The 21,996-nt window shown below is 33.7% G+C and overlaps 1 protein-coding gene across 10 annotated transcripts in view; it reads right to left on the minus strand.

The window, feature by feature from the left end:
• The window catches only part of CNOT2 (CCR4-NOT transcription complex subunit 2), a 113,595-nt gene that overhangs the window by 32,573 nt on the left and 59,026 nt on the right, over nt 1–21,996 (minus strand). For 9 of the 10 annotated variants that reach the window (XM_057556432.1, XM_057556431.1, XM_057556434.1 and 6 more), the window contains 2 exons: nt 11,598–11,720; nt 1,140–1,206 (listed from right to left, as the gene is read on the minus strand). In XM_057556432.1, the coding sequence (XP_057412415.1) occupies nt 1,140–1,206; nt 11,598–11,720 (190 nt within the window). Of the gene's footprint in view, nt 1–1,139; nt 1,207–11,597; nt 11,721–21,996 lie in introns of those variants that run through there. The other variant, XM_057556438.1, reaches the window with a different exon arrangement.

Consider the following 21,996-nt stretch of genomic DNA (forward strand, 5'->3'; position numbering starts at 1 on the left):
TAATAAAAGGCTTAAAAATGTTTTCTACTTAACTAGAGGAAAACTAATATCTGTAATTAATAATTTTCCTTACTAATTCTGTACTAACAAAATTGTTTCATAGCAAAAAGAATGCCACAAGAGGTAGAGAGAAAAAAAATTAGATGGAAACTCTATTTGTCTAACAAAATAAGTTTTTTCCCCTTACTAAATTTCAAAGTAAAATTGAAGGGTAAAGTGGTATGACAAACTACTCATATCTATCAAAACTTTGCCTTTCATTATACTGGGAAAGAGTTCCAAATCAAATAACTGATTTTTATTTGAAGCTGGTTAAATTATTTGGTCATCAGATTGTCGGCTTCAGTTACCCTATTATTCTGTAATCTTTGATGGGAATTTACATCCCTTTTAACACTCCCCTCCCACTACAGAGATGAGAGATTAGCAGTCTCTGACATTAAAAGATATGACAAATCTTATTAATATATAAAAGTTTGGAAAATTAATTTTAAAAAAAGGGAAAATTTTATAATTTAGTTTTATAAAAATTATGTCATAATAATAGTTAACATTTATTGAGCGCTTACTATGCGCCAGGCACTGTGCTGAGAGCTATAAAAGTATTACAACACATAAAAGAAATAAAATCTTGTATACGGAAAAAGCTTTGAACTGTTAGTCAAAAACAGAGGTTGTATACCCAGACTGAGCCAAAGTAAAAGAAGTATTTGCTAAACAAAGAGAACATTTCACAAACTGCTAGGTAATGGGCTTACATTAATAATAAGACCAAAAAACACAAACAAAACAACCTACTTAACTGACCAATCAAAAAACCTTTAACTTCCTCCAACTGAAAACACAGAGAATGTCTATTTTTAATTTGTTTAGCAAATCTTCTTCAAAAATATTGCAAAGGAACATACACATACAAAAGATGAAGAAATAAAATTTGATCTACCCTGTATCCAAATAATTTTGAATTAGAAAGGTCTGAAATAATGAGGTTTTTTGCTAAGTAAAATAAGAAAAACTGAAAATTAAATATCTTTCCTTTTAAACCCTAGAATAAACCCACAAGGGCAGCATTATTCTTTATTTGGTAGTTATTTTTTTTCTTTAAATAAAGTATCCCAGAATAAATACAAAATTCTTACTTTGTTGCCCGTATAAACTTGCCCCAAACTGAGACAGCTGACCTGATGTAGATGGTGATGCCAGCATCTAGAAACAAATTAATTATATTAGAGCATAAAGAAAGTACACAGAACATTGCACTGACACTTTACAAATCTGTACAACATATCGTAATATGTGAGAATCAAATCCATATTTCCCAATCTTCAGAAAAACAAAAACAACATTGCATAATAAATTCCATGTTACTTAAGAGCGTATCACAATTGCATGACATCAAACTATGCAAATAAAATTAATTTTTGATAATTAAAGTTTTTTTCCCCAGTTACTCTAAATGAAACTATGACAACATCATTACCTCACTTTTAAAAAAAGCAAACTATGCTAACAAATACATGAAGACAGTACTTCAAAAAGTCTAAATTTAAGTAAAATTACTTGATTCTTAAATAATATATTAAGCTAAATTCTAAATTCAGTTTATTAAAGTTGAAAATAAAATTACTTAAATAAAAAAGTTGTGTATTTTGTAATAGTTACTGATTTTTATATAGAAATATGTGTATCAAATGGGTAGAAAAATCTAACAAACATACACACAACCATGTACGTGGAGAGGTGATACAATACCAAAGGACAAACCCAAAATACTTACAAATATGTATAGACATGGTATATAATGTACAGTGTATGTACATTCATGGCACTTGCGTACAATGCCTTTCAATTTTTTGCATCATCTTTTTTTCCCTAGAATAAAAATTCTTTGAAGGCATGTTATAGTCATTTTTTACTTCTTCATAGAGACTAGCACTGCATGTGGCAGTGCTATAAAAAACTAGATACTTAAACTGAGTAAATGAAAATGTGTACGTGTAAGTGCATGTCTGTGTATTCCCTGTCTTATATTAAGCAACCATCAAAACACCGTAATTAAATAAGACATGAGCTACGTCATCAAAAGGGTTATAATCTAGTGGAAGGACAGAATGAATTACACAACTAATTATGTTCCAAGGCACAGTATGGTAAGTGCTCTTAAGGAAGTATAAAGTATCACTGGAGGAAGATATTTCTAAAAAAGGGTGAGGTAACAGGAATACTTTGTAGAATGGTAACATCTGATGTGGGTACAGAGGAGGGGTCTTCCAGTGTGAGAATATGCAGTGAGTGTGATAAAAGTTAGTGACATGATTAGAACACAAACAAAATAAGAAACATCAGTGACTGAACAACAGAGTAATTAGGGAAGGGAGATAAGGCCTACCCACGCACACTGGGGAACAGAAGAATGGGAAATAAAAGAGTGATGGGACCAGATGCAAAAGGTCTTCTTAAATGTTATGCAAAGACGGCTACTAACTATGGCGATGAAGAGAAAAAATAATTTTAAGCCAGGAAGTGACATGATCAAACTGTGCTTTGGGAAGATAATTCCAACAGCAAAACTGGATGGAAATGGTAAGATACTAAGCTAGAACAGGAGAACTGCGACTACGAAGGAGTCCTACTGAAATGGTTGAGATATAGGGGAAAAGAGATGGGTGGAGAATCACCAGACAGGGAACTATCAGAGGCCTCTCTGGTTTCCAGTGAAGAACTGGGCTGACATTGACCACAGTAGGAAAGCCAGGGGGAGAAATATTTAAACAGTAGAGGTTTATACAATACACATTTCATGCTATTTTCATGTCAAAATTCAAAATTGTTTTAATTATTCTGAAATTCACGCAAGTTTTTATACAACAGTAGTTTTAAACTAATGACATACACCAGATTCTTCTGGGGTTGGGCTAAGTTACTACTCTAAACACAGCAGTATTTAAATATAGTAACAAATTTTCTAAAAAAGCATCAAATCTTATAAATATTCCTTCTGAAATCCGGAGGGTATACAATATAGACAGTTAAACTGAAAGAATACGCATTTTATGCCTGACCAAGTTCTTTTGTTAGGTACAATTATCGTTACTATTACCACATAACCGCAAATATTTTAAGCACATTAAAGGTTCATTTCTAAATTGCAAGAACAAGCTCAAAGAACATATGTAACATACAATGAAGCTTTAGTTGGTGACAGAAGGTAAAATGTTTATAATAAAATGCCTTAACAATCATGATTTTCTGTTATCATTATAAGCTATAAACAAAAGTAAGAGTATAGTTTCCAAAGGCTTCACATAAAAGATGCTGGCCAGCATGAATCCATGACTTAGAATGATCCATAATGTGAACATTCTAGAATGGACCATTAAAAATTTTACTTTTCCCAGAAATGTTTATGTTTATTGAGCACATAACTCCAAAGAACAGACATTTTATAGTCTACTTTCTCACAAAGGTTATACATCCACAGGTGGGTTATAGGTATGCCAACATATCACTCCTCTCAGCACTGGGAGATAAAGTAGAGAAGATGACACAACATGAAGGTAAAGGGGGAATGGCTCCCTGGGCCAAATATTTGAGTCGAAGAGCAGCAGGGTGACCCATTTACCAGTATGACATATTAAATATTATCATTTTCTCTATGTGTGAGTACATAGTACATAGAGAAGGTTAGTAAACAATGCTTTACAGAAACATGAAAGTAGTTTGTTTAATGGTTTATAACCTTCAGACCATCCAAGTAAAATAAGCATTGATCAGCTATACAAACCGATGTTAAAATGACTGCTTCAAAATGTGTCAAAAATGCAAATATATAATTTCTTATAAAATCAATCCTAGCGGTATGTATTTTTAAACTCTGAAAGCATGCTTCATGAAATATATCAGTGTTAAAAATGGATTTTAAAATGGATTTAACATACAATGAAGGAATATGGGGTAGAAACACTATTTACAAGCATAAAGAAAATACACAAGAAATGTACTCTGGCACAGAAATAACTACAATTAACAGATGATAGAAAATTTATACAATTTTTTAACTGCTGAAAGTTAATTGTATAAAGGTAAATTTCTTAGAAAAATATACAACTTTAGATCAAAAGACATATTAGAGTAGGGAATATAAGCATAAGTGGAAAGAGCCCCGCTTTGAGTCAGAAAAAAATCTAGGTTCGAATCCTGATTCTGCCTCTTACCTATGGGAGAGCCGAGCCTCTGTTTCCTTCCTGTAAGATGGAAATAACACTACCTACCTCATAGAGTTGAAGTGAAGATTAAATTAGATAAGATATACACATATTAAGTGCTCAATAAATGGTAGCAGCTGCTGCTAGTAATCTAATCTTCCTCCCAATGCAGGACTCTCATTAATAGCAATCAGAAGGGCAGCTTTCGGGGAATTTATTGAATAGTACCCTAATTTTATATTCATTTTTGCTTAAGAAGCTAAAGAAAGAAGTTTATCAAATGAATTCTAGATAAAATAAGGAGCAGAACTTGTGTTCTTAGAGGGGGAAAATAGTAGAAAAAGATTAAATGTCACACAATCAGTAGAATGCTGAAACCAATAAGCAGGTTACTGTGTTCCCAGTCTAAAACCATTATAACAACTATATTCTTCCTCATTTCTCAAACAGTCTATAATACAACACTGCATTCAAACAACAATAAAAACCAGGAAGCAACTAGAAGAAACAGTAATGTAATACAAGTTATTTTCCTGACTCAACAAAGAGCTCCTTTATCCTTTTGCTTAATATACAATCAAGGAAATCAACAAGTTAGAAACTGTATTTCTAAAATTATTTCCACTGTTACTAGATAGAATTCTGAAATCCATGACCAAAAAAACTCTAAAATTATTTTGTTTTACAAAATGTATATTTGAAAAACTTAATAATAGGCCAATCTGGCTCCTTCCAGCAATCCATAAAAGGAAAGAAGTGTTAATTATTCTATCCCCCTCATGCTTCCCAATAGTTATCACCTCTCACAATTATTCCCTCCAATAAAAAGTACCTTCAATCACAAAACCTATTTCAAGAAACATTAAAATCAGTATGGTCAAGAAATAATTTTCTACATAAAAAATGACTTCAAAATGCAACAAAGTATTATTAAATAAAAATTCCCTGACTACAAAAGCAATTTAAAAATGAAATATATAAGTTTTTAAGTGTTCCTTAAAAATTCATTGTACAATATACTTAAAGGTATGGTGATAATATAATTCCTAGCATTCTGTTATTTATTTCAGGATGAAAACAACAAAGAAATATGATATTGCCTATATCATATCTACAAACAAAAAAAACCCAAAAAGTTTAAAATCTAGATAGAATATGAAAAACATTTAAAAATTAAAAACAGTATGGTTAAAAAAATAAGAAACCACTGAAGTCAGAATGAAATCTAGTAAACAAAAAGAAAGACTATTAGAAGATAATATATTAAAAAGACCAAAAGAAGAAAGGGACAAGAAAGGAAGCAGGCAGAAAAACAAAATAGTCAGTAAGTCATAGGATCTGGTAGCTTACGAATCAGAAATCAATAACAAATTATGAGTTTACCAGATATTTCAAGTAATTTTGATTAAAACATTAAGTTTTCAAAAATAACATTTTCAGAAAGTGTAATATATGCTGAAATAGTCAATGTAATTAATTCCTATAGAACATTTAACATTCAAAACATACTAAAGAAAGTATGGCAATGAAGATCTCTATATTACGTTGTCTGAATTTTAGGTTAGAGCCAAAGCACAAATTTAAAGGTATATTAAAGGCTCTTAATATGCACTGCTAAACTGTTTTCTACAAAGTTTGTATTAATTATGCTTCCACAGCAGTTACTTCAATGTTCCCTCATAGATAATGGCTACTCTTCCACTTAAAAACAAAAACCAAAAAACCAAACAACAACAACAAAAACCCTCTTTGCTAGTATGAAGAGGAATAAAATGGTATTTTCTGACTATGATTTTTTTTATGATTGTTATTTACTGGATGAAAAATTTCATAATTATTTTTGTAGATGTATCAAAATTTGTTATATCTTTTAAGTATATCATTTTAACTCCCTTTTATAAATAGGCTTTTATCTTTAAAATAACAGAGTTTGAAGATTATTTAAACGGCAATGAATTTAAGAGATTTTTAGAACACTGCCTTCAAATCATTTGACATTTAATCCTAATTTCTTTAAAGTCTGATTTATTTACATTTAACTCTATTAGGTTATTGTTGCCATATAAAATTTTGACATACTTATATACGTTCAAATTAAAAGTTTTAAAGGTTATTTTTGAGTTTTTTTAGGTAAATAATCGTATCTGCAAATAATATTAATTTTGTTATTTTCAGTATCAACTCATTTCCTTCCTTTTCTCTAACAAAAAGACTCAGTAAGAGCCCACTATCTCCTACATCTTATAATAAGTTTAAGAACACAGCAGTAAACTAGAGAGGCAAGGTCCTTGCCTTTGTTAAACTTAAATTCTAGTGGAGTAGACAGGAGAATAAATAATTAATAAATACATACTTCAGGAAGAGATAGTTGCTGTAACTGTTAAAATGCAAGAAAGAAGTTAGAAGGATATAGTAGTAGTAGTAGTACTGACAGTATATACAAGGCTACTTAGGAAAAGAGTGATCAGAAAGGCTTCTCGGGTAAGATAGATTAACAGATACCTGGATGTAGTGAGAGAGAATACCATGTGAAGATCTGAAAAAACTAAGCATAAGGTCCTGAGACAGAAACAAATTCAATGAGCTGGAGAGTCAGCCAGGATGACTCTGTATGTAGTTAAACACTAATCATGAGGATGACAACAATAATGGTGATAGAAGGTATCCTTATTTTATACTAGATTTTAACAAAATATTGATTATAAATTGGCCTGAGAGAAATCCTAGTTGGCATAATTGCTGTAGGCTAACACAAGTATGAAAGTTAGGTACGAGTTCAAAATGGTTGCCATTTGTCAAAACAAGGAAGTAGTCTACTCTAATCAGTTTCATGAGTTTTTTTTTTTTTTAAAGTAAGGATAGGTGCTACATTTCATGTCTTTACAGCACATATTAAAACAAGGGAAAAGAGGTTCCCACAAGTTTGTGCGTCTAAAATGATTATGCTTAATTAAGAATCACCAAATGAGTGCAACACAGACTCAAAAGACTAGAAAATACGTTAGCAATCAAAATACAGATATAGTTTTTAAGAAAACCCTAAAATTGCTTAGATTATACTGCCCCCAGAGTTGTCTATTGTGTCTTATATGAATGTTTTTCATTTTCTATAAGTCTCCAAAAAAAGATTATAATTAAAAACAAATAATTAAAAATCACACAATTACATGATACAGGAACTATCAGTATCCAAGCTTTACATATAGATAAGGAAACCAAGGCATGGAAGAGGTCATATAACTTGCCTAAAGCCACAGAGCTAATAAATGACAGCGCTAAGATTCAAAAAAGGAAAAGGGAAAGGGAGAAATCAAGCCCACATCTGCCTACGATTTACTTAATCTTGTGAAAACATTTAAGTAATATATCTGTAATATTTATATTACTTTTATACCTCAAAAACAGCAAATTCAGCATTCTTCTGAAAGACACATACATGTACAGGCATCTCTTGAAATAAAAGGCCTTGGAAAATATGAAGCAGCCCTAAAGAAATACTTAGCAATTTAATCAGCACACAATCTTATAAAGAACAGTTTACCAAGTACTTCTACAACCATGCATATGATGAAGAACAATTACGTTCTATGCTCTATGGTTAGGGTAAATCAGGAATTGGTTAGGTTTTGGGGGTCTTTTTGCTTTTGGGGTTTTTTTTGGATAGCTGGCTTAAAGATTCACTGAACTACTGGCCAGTTTTCCTTTATCATAAATTACAATTTAAAATAATTTTCTCACTGTTGCCAGGAAGAAAAATAATACAAAATTATCCCAGTCATTTATTTATTATGTTTAAATGTTTTCTCTTCAAAAGCCTTATAAAGCACCAAATAATCATTATCTGCAGATGATATACATAACTACCGAAAAAACCAAAAGAATCAATGGCATAATGTTATTATTATTCATTATAGTAGCAACATTTAATATTTACTATTTGGTCTTCTATAAGTTTTGCATACAGTTATCATTCAGTCCTTAAAACCACCACCCATTAGACATGTACTATTATTCTTATTTTATAGATGAGAAAACTGAGACATACAGAGACTGAGTAACTTGCCCAAGGACACAGCTAGTAAACCCTGTGACTGAGATATAAACTCATAAAATAGAATGTCCAGAGCCCATACTCCCAATCAACAAAAACTAATAAAAAGAGTTTTGTAAGGTAGTTGGTTATAAAATAAATATATACACATACAAACTATTTCATATATCAGTAAAAACCAATTAGAAAAATGTAATGAAAACGGTAACCATAAAACCCTACTTATTAAACGGCATAAAGAACAGAAATAGAAGAGAGACATACCTTTCTGAAAGAAGGTAAACATCAGTATAAATGTGCAATAGTAAAAAACATTTTTGTAAAGGATGTGAAAGACCTTACCTGGCTAAGATGTGAAAATTGCCTATAAAGCTACAGCTATTCAACTATGTTGTAGTTCTTCCAAAGAATCAATATGATATACAGAACAAGAGTTAAGAAACAGGCCAAAAAAATCAGACATTAGTATATATAAGGGAGAATTCCAATTAGTCATAAATGAATGGTCTAACTCAGGGGTGGGCAATTTACTGAATGCAGGCCAAATCCAGCACACTGCTTATATTTGTAGGATGCATAAATTAAGAATGGTTTTTCACGTTTTAAATGGTTATATAAATACCTACATATTACCCTTTATTTAGCCTCTTGGCCCACAAAGCCTAAAATATTTACTATCTGGTTCTTTATGGAAAAGCCTTCTAACCTGTGATCTAAACTATAAAAAAAGTGTTGGGACAACTGGATACCAGATAACCTTATGAGGGTGGGGGGGTGGCACGAGGAGAGTAATCTGGCACTACAAAATTCACACCTTAATCCAAAACACATTTCTAATGAATGTAGTTATATGTGTAGAACTAAGCACAAAAGTGCTAGAAGAAAGTAGGTGGGGAAAGTCTTCCTAGGTATGATCTCAAAAACTGAAAACATAAAAACCAAAAAACCCACACAAAACTGATGAGTCAAATTCAATAAAAATGATAAATATTTTTATATTAAAAAAAACCTGAAAGCAAAAAGCTGAAAAACTATTTATGACAAGAGGTTATTAACCTTAATATATGGAAAACACTGACAAATAAACAAGACTTATCCTCTCAATAGAGAAATAGAAAATGGCACAAAAACAGTAATCCACAAAGGAAGAAATAAAAATGGCCAACTACACGGAAAAGACACATTGCCCTGTGTGTGTGTGTGTGTGTGTAAATTAAGCAATGTTTTACTGAACATTAAAACAGTAAGTTTCTTTTGTCTATCTGTAAAAACTTAAAGATAATAGCTGGTATTCTCAAGGGCACAGAGAGTGCTGATGAGAGTAAAAATTGGTACAAACTTTCTAGTGAAAGACATGTCAATATGGCCCAGAGATTTAACTATTAATATATTTTTAAATAAAAATATGTGAAATATAGAATCAAAATTTTAGCCGTAAATTATTCCCGACTAGCATTATTGGTAATTTTCCCCCTCCCCGATCCCACGCATATTTTCTAAAATTTGTGCAATACCCCTTATTATTTTGTAATGAAAAAAGTATCAGCAACACAGAAATTTATAAGTAGCTACTATATTATTATTCCCATTTTCAGATGAGAAAACTGAGGCTTGGAGAAGTTCTTGCTAATAGGCAAAGCCAAGATCCAAACCCATATCTGTCCTGTTTTAGAGCCCAAATTCTTAATCTCCATGTCTTACTACCTTATTAATTCATTAAAAAAAAAAAGTTTTGTGAAGCAAATCATTCTGTTATTTCTGTGACAATTAACCTGGAATAGTAACTAACATATGTATATGACTATATGTAAGAATTCTGACTAAAAAATTCTGACATATAATACAGTATTTCTGTTCCCTAGAAGACAGACATCTCTGTCATTCATTTTCTGCACATACTTTTTAAAGAATTTCAGTTTGAAAGCTTTATATCTTCCTGATAAGAAAGAACGCTTTTCATCAATAAGTAATATTCCACTACCATTTTTGCATCAAAATTAACTTGCACTGTACAATCACAGTAACACACATGCAGATTAGTTTCTGCAGTGATGCTACCGGAAAGACATCCCAAATTATTTAACTATAGCATTAAATCTTAAGCTTAGAAATTTATGTAAAAAATAATTGTTATAATTTACATCAAATAGCAAATAGCTAGAAAGGCAGTAAGATAACAGAAAATTAATTAGATGACATTATTCTGTCAGCTACTCAACTGCACAAGAAAGCCACCAAACACAAAATTTGAAGAGTCCTAATAATGCGCTTGATAGTCTGTTGCCAAAATGACACAATTTTCAAATAAAAATAAAGGGGAATAACACCAAAACAGGAAAACAAAACAAAACAAAATCCCACCAAAATTCTAACTTAAACCTTGAGTAAGCCTATTTGTGAAATTCTAAGACACAGGAAGTAATTTACTAATGATCAACTTTAATGAAAAATGATGGCATTTGTTACAAAACTTAGAATTTTGAAAGTGTTTTAAAACATCAGTAAGAATCTCATTAGATTAATATCTAGAGTAAATTGCTGTATAGACAGGGAAATTAGGAATAGCAAGTTTATAAAAGTTTGAAAGGGAAAAAAAAGTTGGGCAGGTACAAAGCACAAGAATGCAACTGGTTTGACTACAGTATATAGCGTAAAATTTAAAGTAGCTTAACAGAATTTGAAAACAACAATGGAATTTATTTTAAAATATTTTATCAATTTGCTAATTATGACTTGGCTGTGTTCTAAATCCTTTCATTCCAAAAGGGATTACTGAACTACTAACCTTCCAAAGCATTTAACTCATACTTCTATAATATATCATCTTCCATGTTTTTGAATACAGTTCTTCAAAATTTTTCTATTGTAGCATACTTATAGCTAACAGAGGAGAGATGGTCTGCCTATCTGAGGTCTAGGATTATAACCAGAATATTAGAAAGCAAAGGAAAGGTTTCATTGCAGCCTGACATTATATCTTTAAATCTGTACAAATCAGCTTTCTGCTCTTTATAAAAGTATTGTTTTAATATAAAAGCAAGTTATTTCACAAATTAAAAAAACAATGGATGTTCTAGAAGTAATACCTTGTTTACCCCATGTCTTTTGAGTACTTCCTACCACAGTATTACCATATCCTAACTTGAGAATCATATAACATTTTGTCTCCAATAAGAATGTAAGAAAGCTCATCATCTTTGTATCCCCAGGGCCTAGCACTATGCCTAAAACATAGTCACTCAACCAAAGGTGGTACTCTACAGTTCATATACTGCTTTTCAGGAATCAGAAAGAGACAGACATATACTACTGAGTAAACACAGCTTAACTGGTTAACTTACATCTTTTTCTGACCGATGTGGAAACATAGAAGACTGGCTGTAGTACATGTTTTCGTCATGGTAGTCACTGTCGACCCCCTCTACAAACTTCTTTCTTGAAGCACCAAACATGCTGTTTGTCACCTAAACAAAAATATTACTTTTATCAAGAATAACGTTTTGGAAAATGTCAGGCTTTACCTTACTCCTATGCGGAAAACATAAAATGAAGGGAGCATTGCTAAGATAAAGAAACAGATCAACTAAGAATTAATGATACAGGTGAGAAAGTCGTAACAGTGCAGTAGTAAATGTTTACTTTCAGGCCCTGAAATCAAGAGGAGAAACTTAAAGTCTGTCACATGCAATGATTCCAATTATTTTAAAAGAAAAAATATCACTTATTCTTGAAAATTGGCAACCCAATATAATTTTCCCATATAAAGATTTTTAAAAAATTGTTTGGGTTTAATTATTCAAAATTTTCACATGCATCTTCAACATTAGTGTCTTTGTCATCACTACACCTACTTTTTAAATTATGTTTTCCAGAGCATATCATCTTCACTTACAATCTAAGTTTACTGAGATACAGCACTTTTTGAGTCCATGTATAATGGCACACTGGAAATCTTATCTCAAGCCACAAGCTCTCACTCATGTAATAGTAGGATAATTTTTTCACTCATCATCCTGGTATAAATTTATGATCTCTACTACATAACCTGCTTACTCTTTTGCTTTTTAAGTCTTTACCATATCCAACACTAGTAATTTTGAGCCCTCATCAAGATAATTACTAAATCTGTGCTAATTTTTATTTTATTTTATTTTTTTCCATAAGGTGACCTGTATAAAGCTTCCAAAACTATCAATTGACAGGTTATTTAATTAAGGTCAATGTGTCTTATCCCTAATAGTACTTTGCAGTTCAAAGTAAACTGAAATGTCATGATAGGAGAGATTTGTAAAGACTAGAATACACAGTGACTATATTTTTTCACCAAAAAAAATGGGGAAAAACTCATCAAATTTGACATCCATCTGGTATACTCATTATGAAGTGTACCATAATGTAAGGGTATTTTCTTCCACTGTAAGAAAAAAGGAACTTTCTTTTACTTCTCATTTCAAAATGAAACACTGTAGTTACTACTGTTAATCAGTAGACATGGTGAACTGGTATACTGCAGAGCTTAAGGCCAAATTTGATGTGCAAGTTTGTTGAAAACATCCATGTTATTTAATAATTGCTTTATATTTTAAGTTCCTTGTTAAATCTGTAAGAAACTCAAATATTTAAGTATTCTTCCTGTTGAAGTCTGAGAAAAAGCTATTCAGTTAAATATGAACACCAGTCTGAAGACAACTTAACCACTGCTTTGTTTTATGTTTTTAGGCTATATATCTCTTTAGGTGTGAAATACAGAAAGATATTTTCAAGGATCTATTAATTTGTTAGAACATACTTTATTTTCTTTGGGCAGTGGACTCCCTGGTGAATCTCAGGCAAGTGCTTCTATAACTCTGAATGTAATTTTAGGGACTAGGTAGGATCCCTCATGCCTAGCCTCTAACCCCCTAAGTAGTCCCTAATAGGAAAGAGAGGTGTTTTTTTAGTCAGTTTTATTTCAGAAAAGTAACAGTGGAAAAAAGCACTTTAGAGTCTGTAAATTAAGACTCTTTACACATGAGATTTTAAAGGTTTGTTTTGTAAAAGTTAAGGATACGTTTAATTCTCTTTAAAGGACAATTACTACTGAGTTCTAATTCTAAAAAAGGATAAACACAGGAAAATGGCATGAAACTTGCAGAATTCACTAAAATTTCAGGAGCGTACCAGGATATCTCTCATCAAATTTTACGTACGTAAGTCAAATGGATGCAAAGTGAACTCTTAACAATTGTGATGTAACATTTATCATCAAAACCAATTACAGACTCTTAGAATCCTAAAATTGAAATTAATTGTACTGAATAAAAAAACTTCACTCTAATACTGTGCAAAGAGGTTTTACTGTTTTGAAAGCAAAACTAAACACGTGAAATGCCTCAGACAGAGGAAAACAGAAATGTTCTCTTTCATCAATACCAAATTTTCCCAGACTCACTGTGTGTGTGCCAGAAGGAGGGAGAGAAAACACAAACATGTAGAATTTCATTTTTGTTTTGTGTGCTTCAACACAGAAATTACACAACAGTGAAAATACTAATTATTTTTACATGACTTCAGCAAAAAAAAAAAAAAAAAAAAAAAAAGAAAAGAGGTAAGAGTGTAATACTCTGCCTTCAAATGCAAGCCCCAGTCCCAGGGATGGGTACTGGTATGAAACAAAGAATTCTCTGATCCATGGCAAAATCAGAAAGAAAAAGGAAGACAACATAGTAAGTTTTTCAAAAAAGCTAGTTTTGGGCTTCCCTGGTGGTGCAGTGGTTAAGAATCCACCTGCCAATGCAGGGGACACGGGTTTGAGCCCTGGTCCGGGAAGATCCCACGTGCCGTGGAACAACTAAGCCCGTGCACCACAACTACTGAGACTGCGTTCTAGAGCCTGCGAGCCGCAACTACTGAGCCCGCGTGCCTAGAGCCCGTGCTCTGCAACAAGAGAAGCCACTGCAATGAGAAGCCTGCACACCACAAGGAAGAGTAGCCCCCGCTTGCCGCAGCTAGAGAAAGCCAGCGCACAGCAACAAAGACCCAGCTCAGCCAAAAAAAAAAAAAAAAGTTAGTTTTATTTAATTTTAAAGGGTGTGTCCTGTATTCCATACAGAATGATGAAATGGAGTAGAAAAGTATTTTAGACTAGCCAGGAAGAGTGAAACTAGGAAAGTAACAATGAAGCAGAGAAGTAAAGGAACTAACTAGGTAAAGACAGACAGGAAGAGCAGTCAGTACAAAGTGAACAGCAAGGTCCTCAGTGGTGCAGCTCAAGCAGAATGAATTCAGTGGAAGATGGCAGGAACTGAAGTCAGAGATACTAGTGTGAGCAGATCATGTGCCTTGCAGGCCTGGGGGACTCTGGATTTTATTCTATGTGAAATGAGAAGTCAAAAGAGGATTTGGGGGAATTCTCTGGTGGTCCAGTGGTTAGGACTCGGTGCTTTCACTGCCATGGGCCCAGGTTCAACACCTGGTCAGGGAACTAAGGTCCCACAAGCTGCACGACGCAGCCAAAAAACAAAACAAAACAAAACAAAAAAACAAAAACAAAAAAAAGAGAGAGAGAGAGGATCCGTGGGCAGTTTAAGTGACATAATTTGGCATATTTTATTTATGTATATATTTAATATGATTGTAGCTACTCTGTAAGGAATGGACAAAAGAGGGGACAAGAGTGGAAGCAGGGAAACAGGTTGGTGAGAGATGATGGTGGCTCAGACTACAGTGGTAGTGGTAGGGGATATGTCAACACTGTACTGAAATATATTAAAATTACTGGTTATATCATATATATTAAAGTCAATTTGATAAACAGAAATTTTAAAAACTAATTTAAAAACAAAATCATACTTCATTCTACATTACATATAAAATTTGTTCAAATATTTGGTATATACAATTTGTCAGCTTTCTTCAAGCAAACATATAAAGGGCTTATATCAATTCTGTTAACTGACCACCTTCTCTCTCAACTCTCGTATCACATGTTTTAACAAAGGAGAAGTAAAAACTTGAGATTTCACCAAGAAAAATACATGAAATATGTTGTACCAAAAGCAATATTTCTTAAGTCTTTTTTGAATACAGATCTAAAACATGTAACTAAGACATTTTATATTTGCTTTGATTCCATAAGAACTAATCAGGAGATATATATACACACACACACACACACACACACACACACACACACAAACACACACACACATGTTAGCTTACACTAATTCTTTCTATCACCCTGACAACCCCGCCCCCCCCCCAAAAAAAGAGTTGGCCTCAAAATGTAGTAGAGAGGAATTAAACTGACAAGCAGAATGGAAGCACTAAGTTGGCTGGATTTTCCCAGTAAACACCTTCATTACTTCATTAGGACTAGCTATGAGTTCCTAAGGTCAAACATTCTTAATATCTAAATATAATATTTCAAAGCCAAATGCAGTAACTGAGAATACTCACAGAAGAATTCACAAAACCTCAAACTTGAGATAATCTTAACCAACAACTTCAAAGACGGGTAAAGTGGCCCCTGATCCAGGTGGGATGAACAGTAATTACAAAAGGGAAGGAATAAGAGGCAAGGCCTGGAGCTTTTTAAATGGTCACAGAAACAAAGTAGGACACTTTACAAGTGAAACTTCAAAAATAAATTCAGATAGATAGATAGATAAGTAGATAGATAGGCAGACAGATAGGAAAGGGTGAAAAATAGATCATATCCAAGGCAGGATGGGCAGTATTTAATCTTGCACAATTTTCCTTCAGCAAGACCTCTGGAGAGGAACTTACTCTAAAATCATTTATTGTCTATCATGCTGGCATGCTGGCCCAGGCATGGAATCTTATTCCCAGGGAACAGAAACACATCCCATGGCAGAGTGGTCCTTTTCCTGATAGCAAACAAATATAGTTTGATTTTGAAATCTATCTCCAGTCTTAAGGTTCCAGCAGCATATTTTAAAGTGCTGCTAGACATTTCTGTATGAGAAGTACATTTTAATAAACTAAATCAGTAATATTTAAAACTGACTTTCCAAGTTACTTTCTCCTGTTCTGTTCTGCATATCATCACATTCTAATCTTTCTTCACAGTGGCTTTCACATTTGTTTTTTGCCATTCTACCTATCACCTTCTTAGTTTAAGCTATGGACTAGATTTTTTTTTAGCCCTCTGACTGATCTCCCTTCACATTTCAGTGAACATGCTGAGGGTTTCCTATATGAATTATGCCAGAAACTGTGCTAATGAACACAAAAGCTGAGTAACAGCCCCAAGTCTTGAACAAGCTCACAGCCTAGCTAGGAGAAACACCTGTAAATAAACAATTACAGTATGAAAATCTGTACAGGTGTTTTGGGAACACAAATAAGGGAATATCTAACTATCTGAGGGAAACAACAGAAAGATCTTATAAAGTAATATTTGAACAAATATTTAAATGTTAAAATTTTTTTAAAATTAATTAATTAATTAATTTATTTTTGGCTGTGTTGGGTCTTCGTTTCTGTGCGAGGGCTTTCTCTAGTTGCGACGAGCGGGGGCCACTCTTCATCGCGGTGCACGGGCCTCTCACTGTCGCGGCCTCTCTTGTTGCAGAGCACAGGCTCCAGACGCGCAGGCTCAGCAGTTGTGGCTCACAGGCCCAGTTGCTCCACGGCATGTGGGATCTTCCCAAACCAGGGCTCGAACCCGTGGTCCCCTGCATTGGCAGGCAGATTCTCAACCACTGTGCCACCAGGGAAGCCCCCCCAATTTTTTTTTTATTTTAAAAAAAGGAGAAGAGTGTAGGGTGGGAGATGAAGCAAACTTTGGCATAAGAAACAGCAGGCATAAGTTCTCGGAAGTGAGAGAAAGCCCAGAAACACAAAACTTTTAATACAGCCAACAAGGAGGATGTCTGGAAGGACAATGATAGGTGGTAAGGAAAAATAGGCTAAATTTCAATGCCAGGTTAAGAGGGCAAGGATATAGACGGGAAAGCCAGGTACAAAAATCTAGGTGAAGACTTCCCTCAACTAACACTTTACTATGATGTCATATTCATAACCACTACAATGACTTTGTCACTTTCCTACTCTCGTATCTCTTGTTAATTTCCCCTAAAGGATGCAGACCAATATTCCTGCGATCACGACCTTAACATAATTTTGCAGCAGTAATTATCTCAAAATCCAACAACAACCTTATGCCTCAGCTTAATTTGGGTTATTCACAGTTGTTCCTATACATGATAATGTCTGGAAAATGCCATCTGTAACCCCTGACATCTTCAACAATTAAAACTTAAGCTGAGCAGATTAACTCTAAATATTTATTGAAATCATCCATATCTTTCCATCTCCGCCATTTCTGAGAACAAGCATTTCCAATATCCTTCAATCAGGTCTTTATTAATCCATTCTCATTCACCTCAAATTTACTCTCCCACATCAGCCAAGTAAATTTTTAAAATAAAAATTTAACAGTCATGGCCCTGCTGATTGAAATGCCTCAACAGCTTTCCAAATCAGTAATAAGGCTTATAAGGCCCTATGTAACCTCTCTGACCTTAACTGTCTCCACAGGTCCCCTGTCACCACTAAACTGCTGCCACACCTTCAGTTACTCAAACCCAAGTTCTCTTCCGCCTCCGGACCTTTGCATAGGCTGATATCTCTACGTAGAATGCTCCTTCTCCCATTCTTTGAAACTTTCATACTAAATCAGGACCCCTGGTTTGCAGTCATTGAAAATACTTTATCATAACTATAATTATACAATAATAAGAAATAACTTTTATTGACCACTTACTATAATGCCAGGCAATATACTCCAAATGTTTCAAAATGTATTTATATAATCTTCATAATTTACTTAGTAATAACTATATAAACATGTATGTAATCCTCATGTATTTACTTATTTAGTCTTCATTTTTAGATGAGAAAACTAAGAACTGGAGACGTTGGGTAACTTGCCCAAGGTCACATATCTGATGTGCCCAAGATTCCATATCTGGTAAGTGACAGAGACGGGATATGATCCCAGACAATCTGCTAGAGTCCCCCCTTTTAACCACGATAGTACACTGACTCTCAGACATACAACTAATAGTTTAATGTTTGTATTCTCCCCAAACTGTAAGCTTCATGACGGGAGAAGCAGGAAAGGGCAAAAAGGGGTGGGGGGCTTACTTTGCAGTAAACAATGGTAAGTAGAGGGTGCCACATCAAATATTTGTGCATGTCAAAAAAAGATCTCTTTAGCAGAAGAATGAGAATGAACTGACTAGGGGTATGTGAAACAAACGTTAGTCTCTACCAGACTGATCATATTTATTTTAGAGAAAGCAACAATAATTTTAGAATAAAATTATGCTTAAAAGAAAGAACACCACTACACCAATTAAAAAGTAATTACTATTTCCATATTCTAAATTAACTAATATTTTTACTTTCAAAATATAGTGAACATAATTTAATCGTTCAAGGAATTAGAATGGTTATTAGAAACCTCTAAATTTTTATTATAAGCTACTGAAACAGACACTGTAGCATTAAACGAGTAGAATATGTTTACCAATTGGGTTAAAACAAGACCAAATCCCTAATGGCAACTTTTTCTTGTGATTCTATTTCTAAAGTAGCCAGGAGTTTTACTGTTAACATGCTGATACATGTGTCCCATCATAAAATCAACTCTTTCACAACACTGAAGTACGAAGACTTTTCTATAGCCAGCAACTTTTCATCTTGAGCAACAGAGTATGCATCCACCTTGTATTATAATAAAGGGTAAAGAGAGCCAAATGTAGGTGGGGGTTGGGGGTGACAGGACTGCTCTTTTACTCCTTTTTCCCTAATGGAGATTTTACTACTTCAGTCTGATTGCTGAATACAAAATTTGACTTCTTACTTTTCCCTCCCAATTTCATATTCACTATCAGCAAACACTTCACACACATACATATACACACAAGTTCTCTGTTGTTTATAAAGCAGGCAGAAAATTAATAAAAACCACAGTCAATTGCCATTATCATTTATCTGCCTTTATCAAGATATAGTCAATCAAAATTGAAACCAATCATGAGAAGCCATAATACCTGAAGATAATCTGGTTATCTTTATTACTGGCTTTTAGAGGGAAAAGCTGATAGGTCAAATCCACTGAGACACTGCCCAAATTCTATGGAACTAGAATACTGTACACCTATATCAAATATGATATACTACCACCTAGAAATATTTATAACCCAAGGAACTTTTGTTTTAGTGGTATTTTTTGGTAATAGGATTCAGAGCTACCAATCCTACTTCACAACTGTTATAAATAATCCTAATTTTATTTCATCTGGAAAACACTAAAAAAAAAAAAAAGAAAAGAAAAGAAAAGAAATGGGATTAAATAAAGGAGAGAAAGGCACTTACATTAGAAAAAAAATCTAGCTCCGCAAAGAACAAAGAATTTAATATCTGGAAGTCTTTAGGAAAAGAACAAATGATCTTTCCTCCTATTAAAAAACATACTACTCTTGAAGTCCTACTAGTTCTAGAATACTATGTCATGATATCTATAATATAAATAAATGTATAATGAATAGTTTATTAATCTACTTAGGATGGATCTAAAAAAAGTGAAGATTTAGATAAATTTTAAATTGATAATTTCTAAATTCATCAACTTAAATTGATAGGGAAATAAAAGCAATTCATTTCATAGTTTTAGTAAATGCAGACTGCCTGATAAATGAGCAATAAAAGCCTTAATGAATACTGAAAAGGCAGTTAATAGGTAGATGCAAAGGAAACTGACTGGAAAAGTGATTCAGCAGAAAACTAGGGGCTTATAGGAACATACCAACAATCATTATTTTGGAGAGTAGTTAAATATTTTGGCACAGAGTTCTTTACAGGGGTTACAGGAATACTTCGTAAGAGATATCATCCCCCGCAAAACAGGGTAGCTCACATTTGATGAAAAGATAGAGAGGGCATGCCAGGAGAGCGATGAAAACATATCATTCTTCCTAATCCAAAAACTGTTTACTGAAATTTGGTACCTGAAGCTGCTTTACTGAGATGACATTCCCAAAACCATGTACACCGTATCTTAGGGTGTGCCCCCACCAAATCTACAAACTCTCTAAAGAGTATTACCAAAAGGTCTATCAGCGCTCCTGATCAGTCTGACTTTGATCTAGGGAGAATATGTTGTGCATGCTTCAACTTGAAGAAACAGATTTTGTGGTTTTTCAAATTCTTAAAGTTGCCTGTATCAATATGCCTCATACAGATTCAAACTTATAACCACCAACATACAAGCTTTAAAAGACACGTGCATCATCCTAAAATCAAAACACTAATAACTCAAAAAGTGCTAACCATAAAAAAAGCACACAATCATATATTAACTAAAGAACCAACTATAAATGGTATGCCTTATGAGCAATAAGTTAGATTTGAGAACTCACACAATAGGGCCTAAAATTAAAATAAGCAATATTTTATCCTTAAATATTAAGATATAAATTTATAAATTACAAGTGGAAGAACATATAACAGTAGAAGGCCCATAAGTTTAGAATATAAAACAAATCCTCTAAGTATGAAGGGAATGTTTTTAATGAGGGTGACTATCTTACGCCAGTGTCAGAGGTGGGGGTGGGGAGCGCTCGCTAATGCAGAGGAGAGAGGGCGGGAATCCACAAGAAACTGATGGATGGTCTGCTTTGCTGGGGGATATGGATTTCTACAAGCCTTCCAATAAATTTAAGAAATGCTCAAACTTAGAGGAAAGGAGAGAGAAACTGCTGAGGATTCTGTATTTTGAGGCCCTGCTTTGAGACTTCAATTGCCAAATACGTGGTGCCCCAATCTCTTTAATCCTGACATACTTTCTCTGAAGAAATGTTAGCCATCACAGGCTATATTCTATTTTTCCTGGGTATAATTTTGAATGTCTTGTTATGTGCAAAAGAATCTAGAAATAACGTGAATAAGAATTATATGGGAGGGGCTTCCCTGGTGGCGCAGTGGTTAAGAATCTGCCTGCCAATGCAGGGGACACGGGTTCGAGCCCTGGTCTGGGAAGATCCCACATGCCGCGGAGCAACTAGGCCCGCGAGCCACAGCTACTGAGCCTGCGCGTCTGGAGCCTGTGCTCCCAACAAGAGAGGCCGCGATAGTGAGAGAGGCCCGCGCACCGCGATGAAGAGTGGCCCATGAAGAGTGGCCCCCGCTTGACGCAACTAGAGAAAGCCCTCGCACAGAAACGAAGACCCAACACAGCCAAAATAAATAAATAAATAAATTAAAAAAAAAAAAAAAAAAAAGAATTATATGGGATAGATCTGGGAGAACTAAAGAAACAATTTTTGCAGCCCTTCTGAGAAGAACCTAAAATGATAGTATTTATTTGTGAGCAAAGTAGTGCAGACCCAGGGCTACACTGCTATAGAACTATTTCTAAAAATTCTGCATTAAGAAAAAAAAATCTGTATTGTTAGATCATGATTTTGGATACAAGGAACACAAGCAGACAATGACAGGAGCGTTAGCATTTTACACACACACACACACAATTTGGTGAGCTTGTTCACTCAACAAATGTTTGCTGAACTTTGTACCAGATATTGTGCCTTCACTGCTTCTATACTTATTTTTGTTAGCCTCAAATCTAGAGATGGGTAGAAATGTTCCAGTCTTCCTGTCTAGATTTCAAGGAAAAAGATGTTTGAAGTTTCTATTCCTTCAAATTTTAAAAATATAGCTACTTGCCTG

Source organism: Balaenoptera acutorostrata, chromosome 11, assembly GCF_949987535.1.
Source record: "Balaenoptera acutorostrata chromosome 11, mBalAcu1.1, whole genome shotgun sequence".
Taxonomy (NCBI): Eukaryota; Metazoa; Chordata; class Mammalia; order Artiodactyla; family Balaenopteridae; genus Balaenoptera; species Balaenoptera acutorostrata.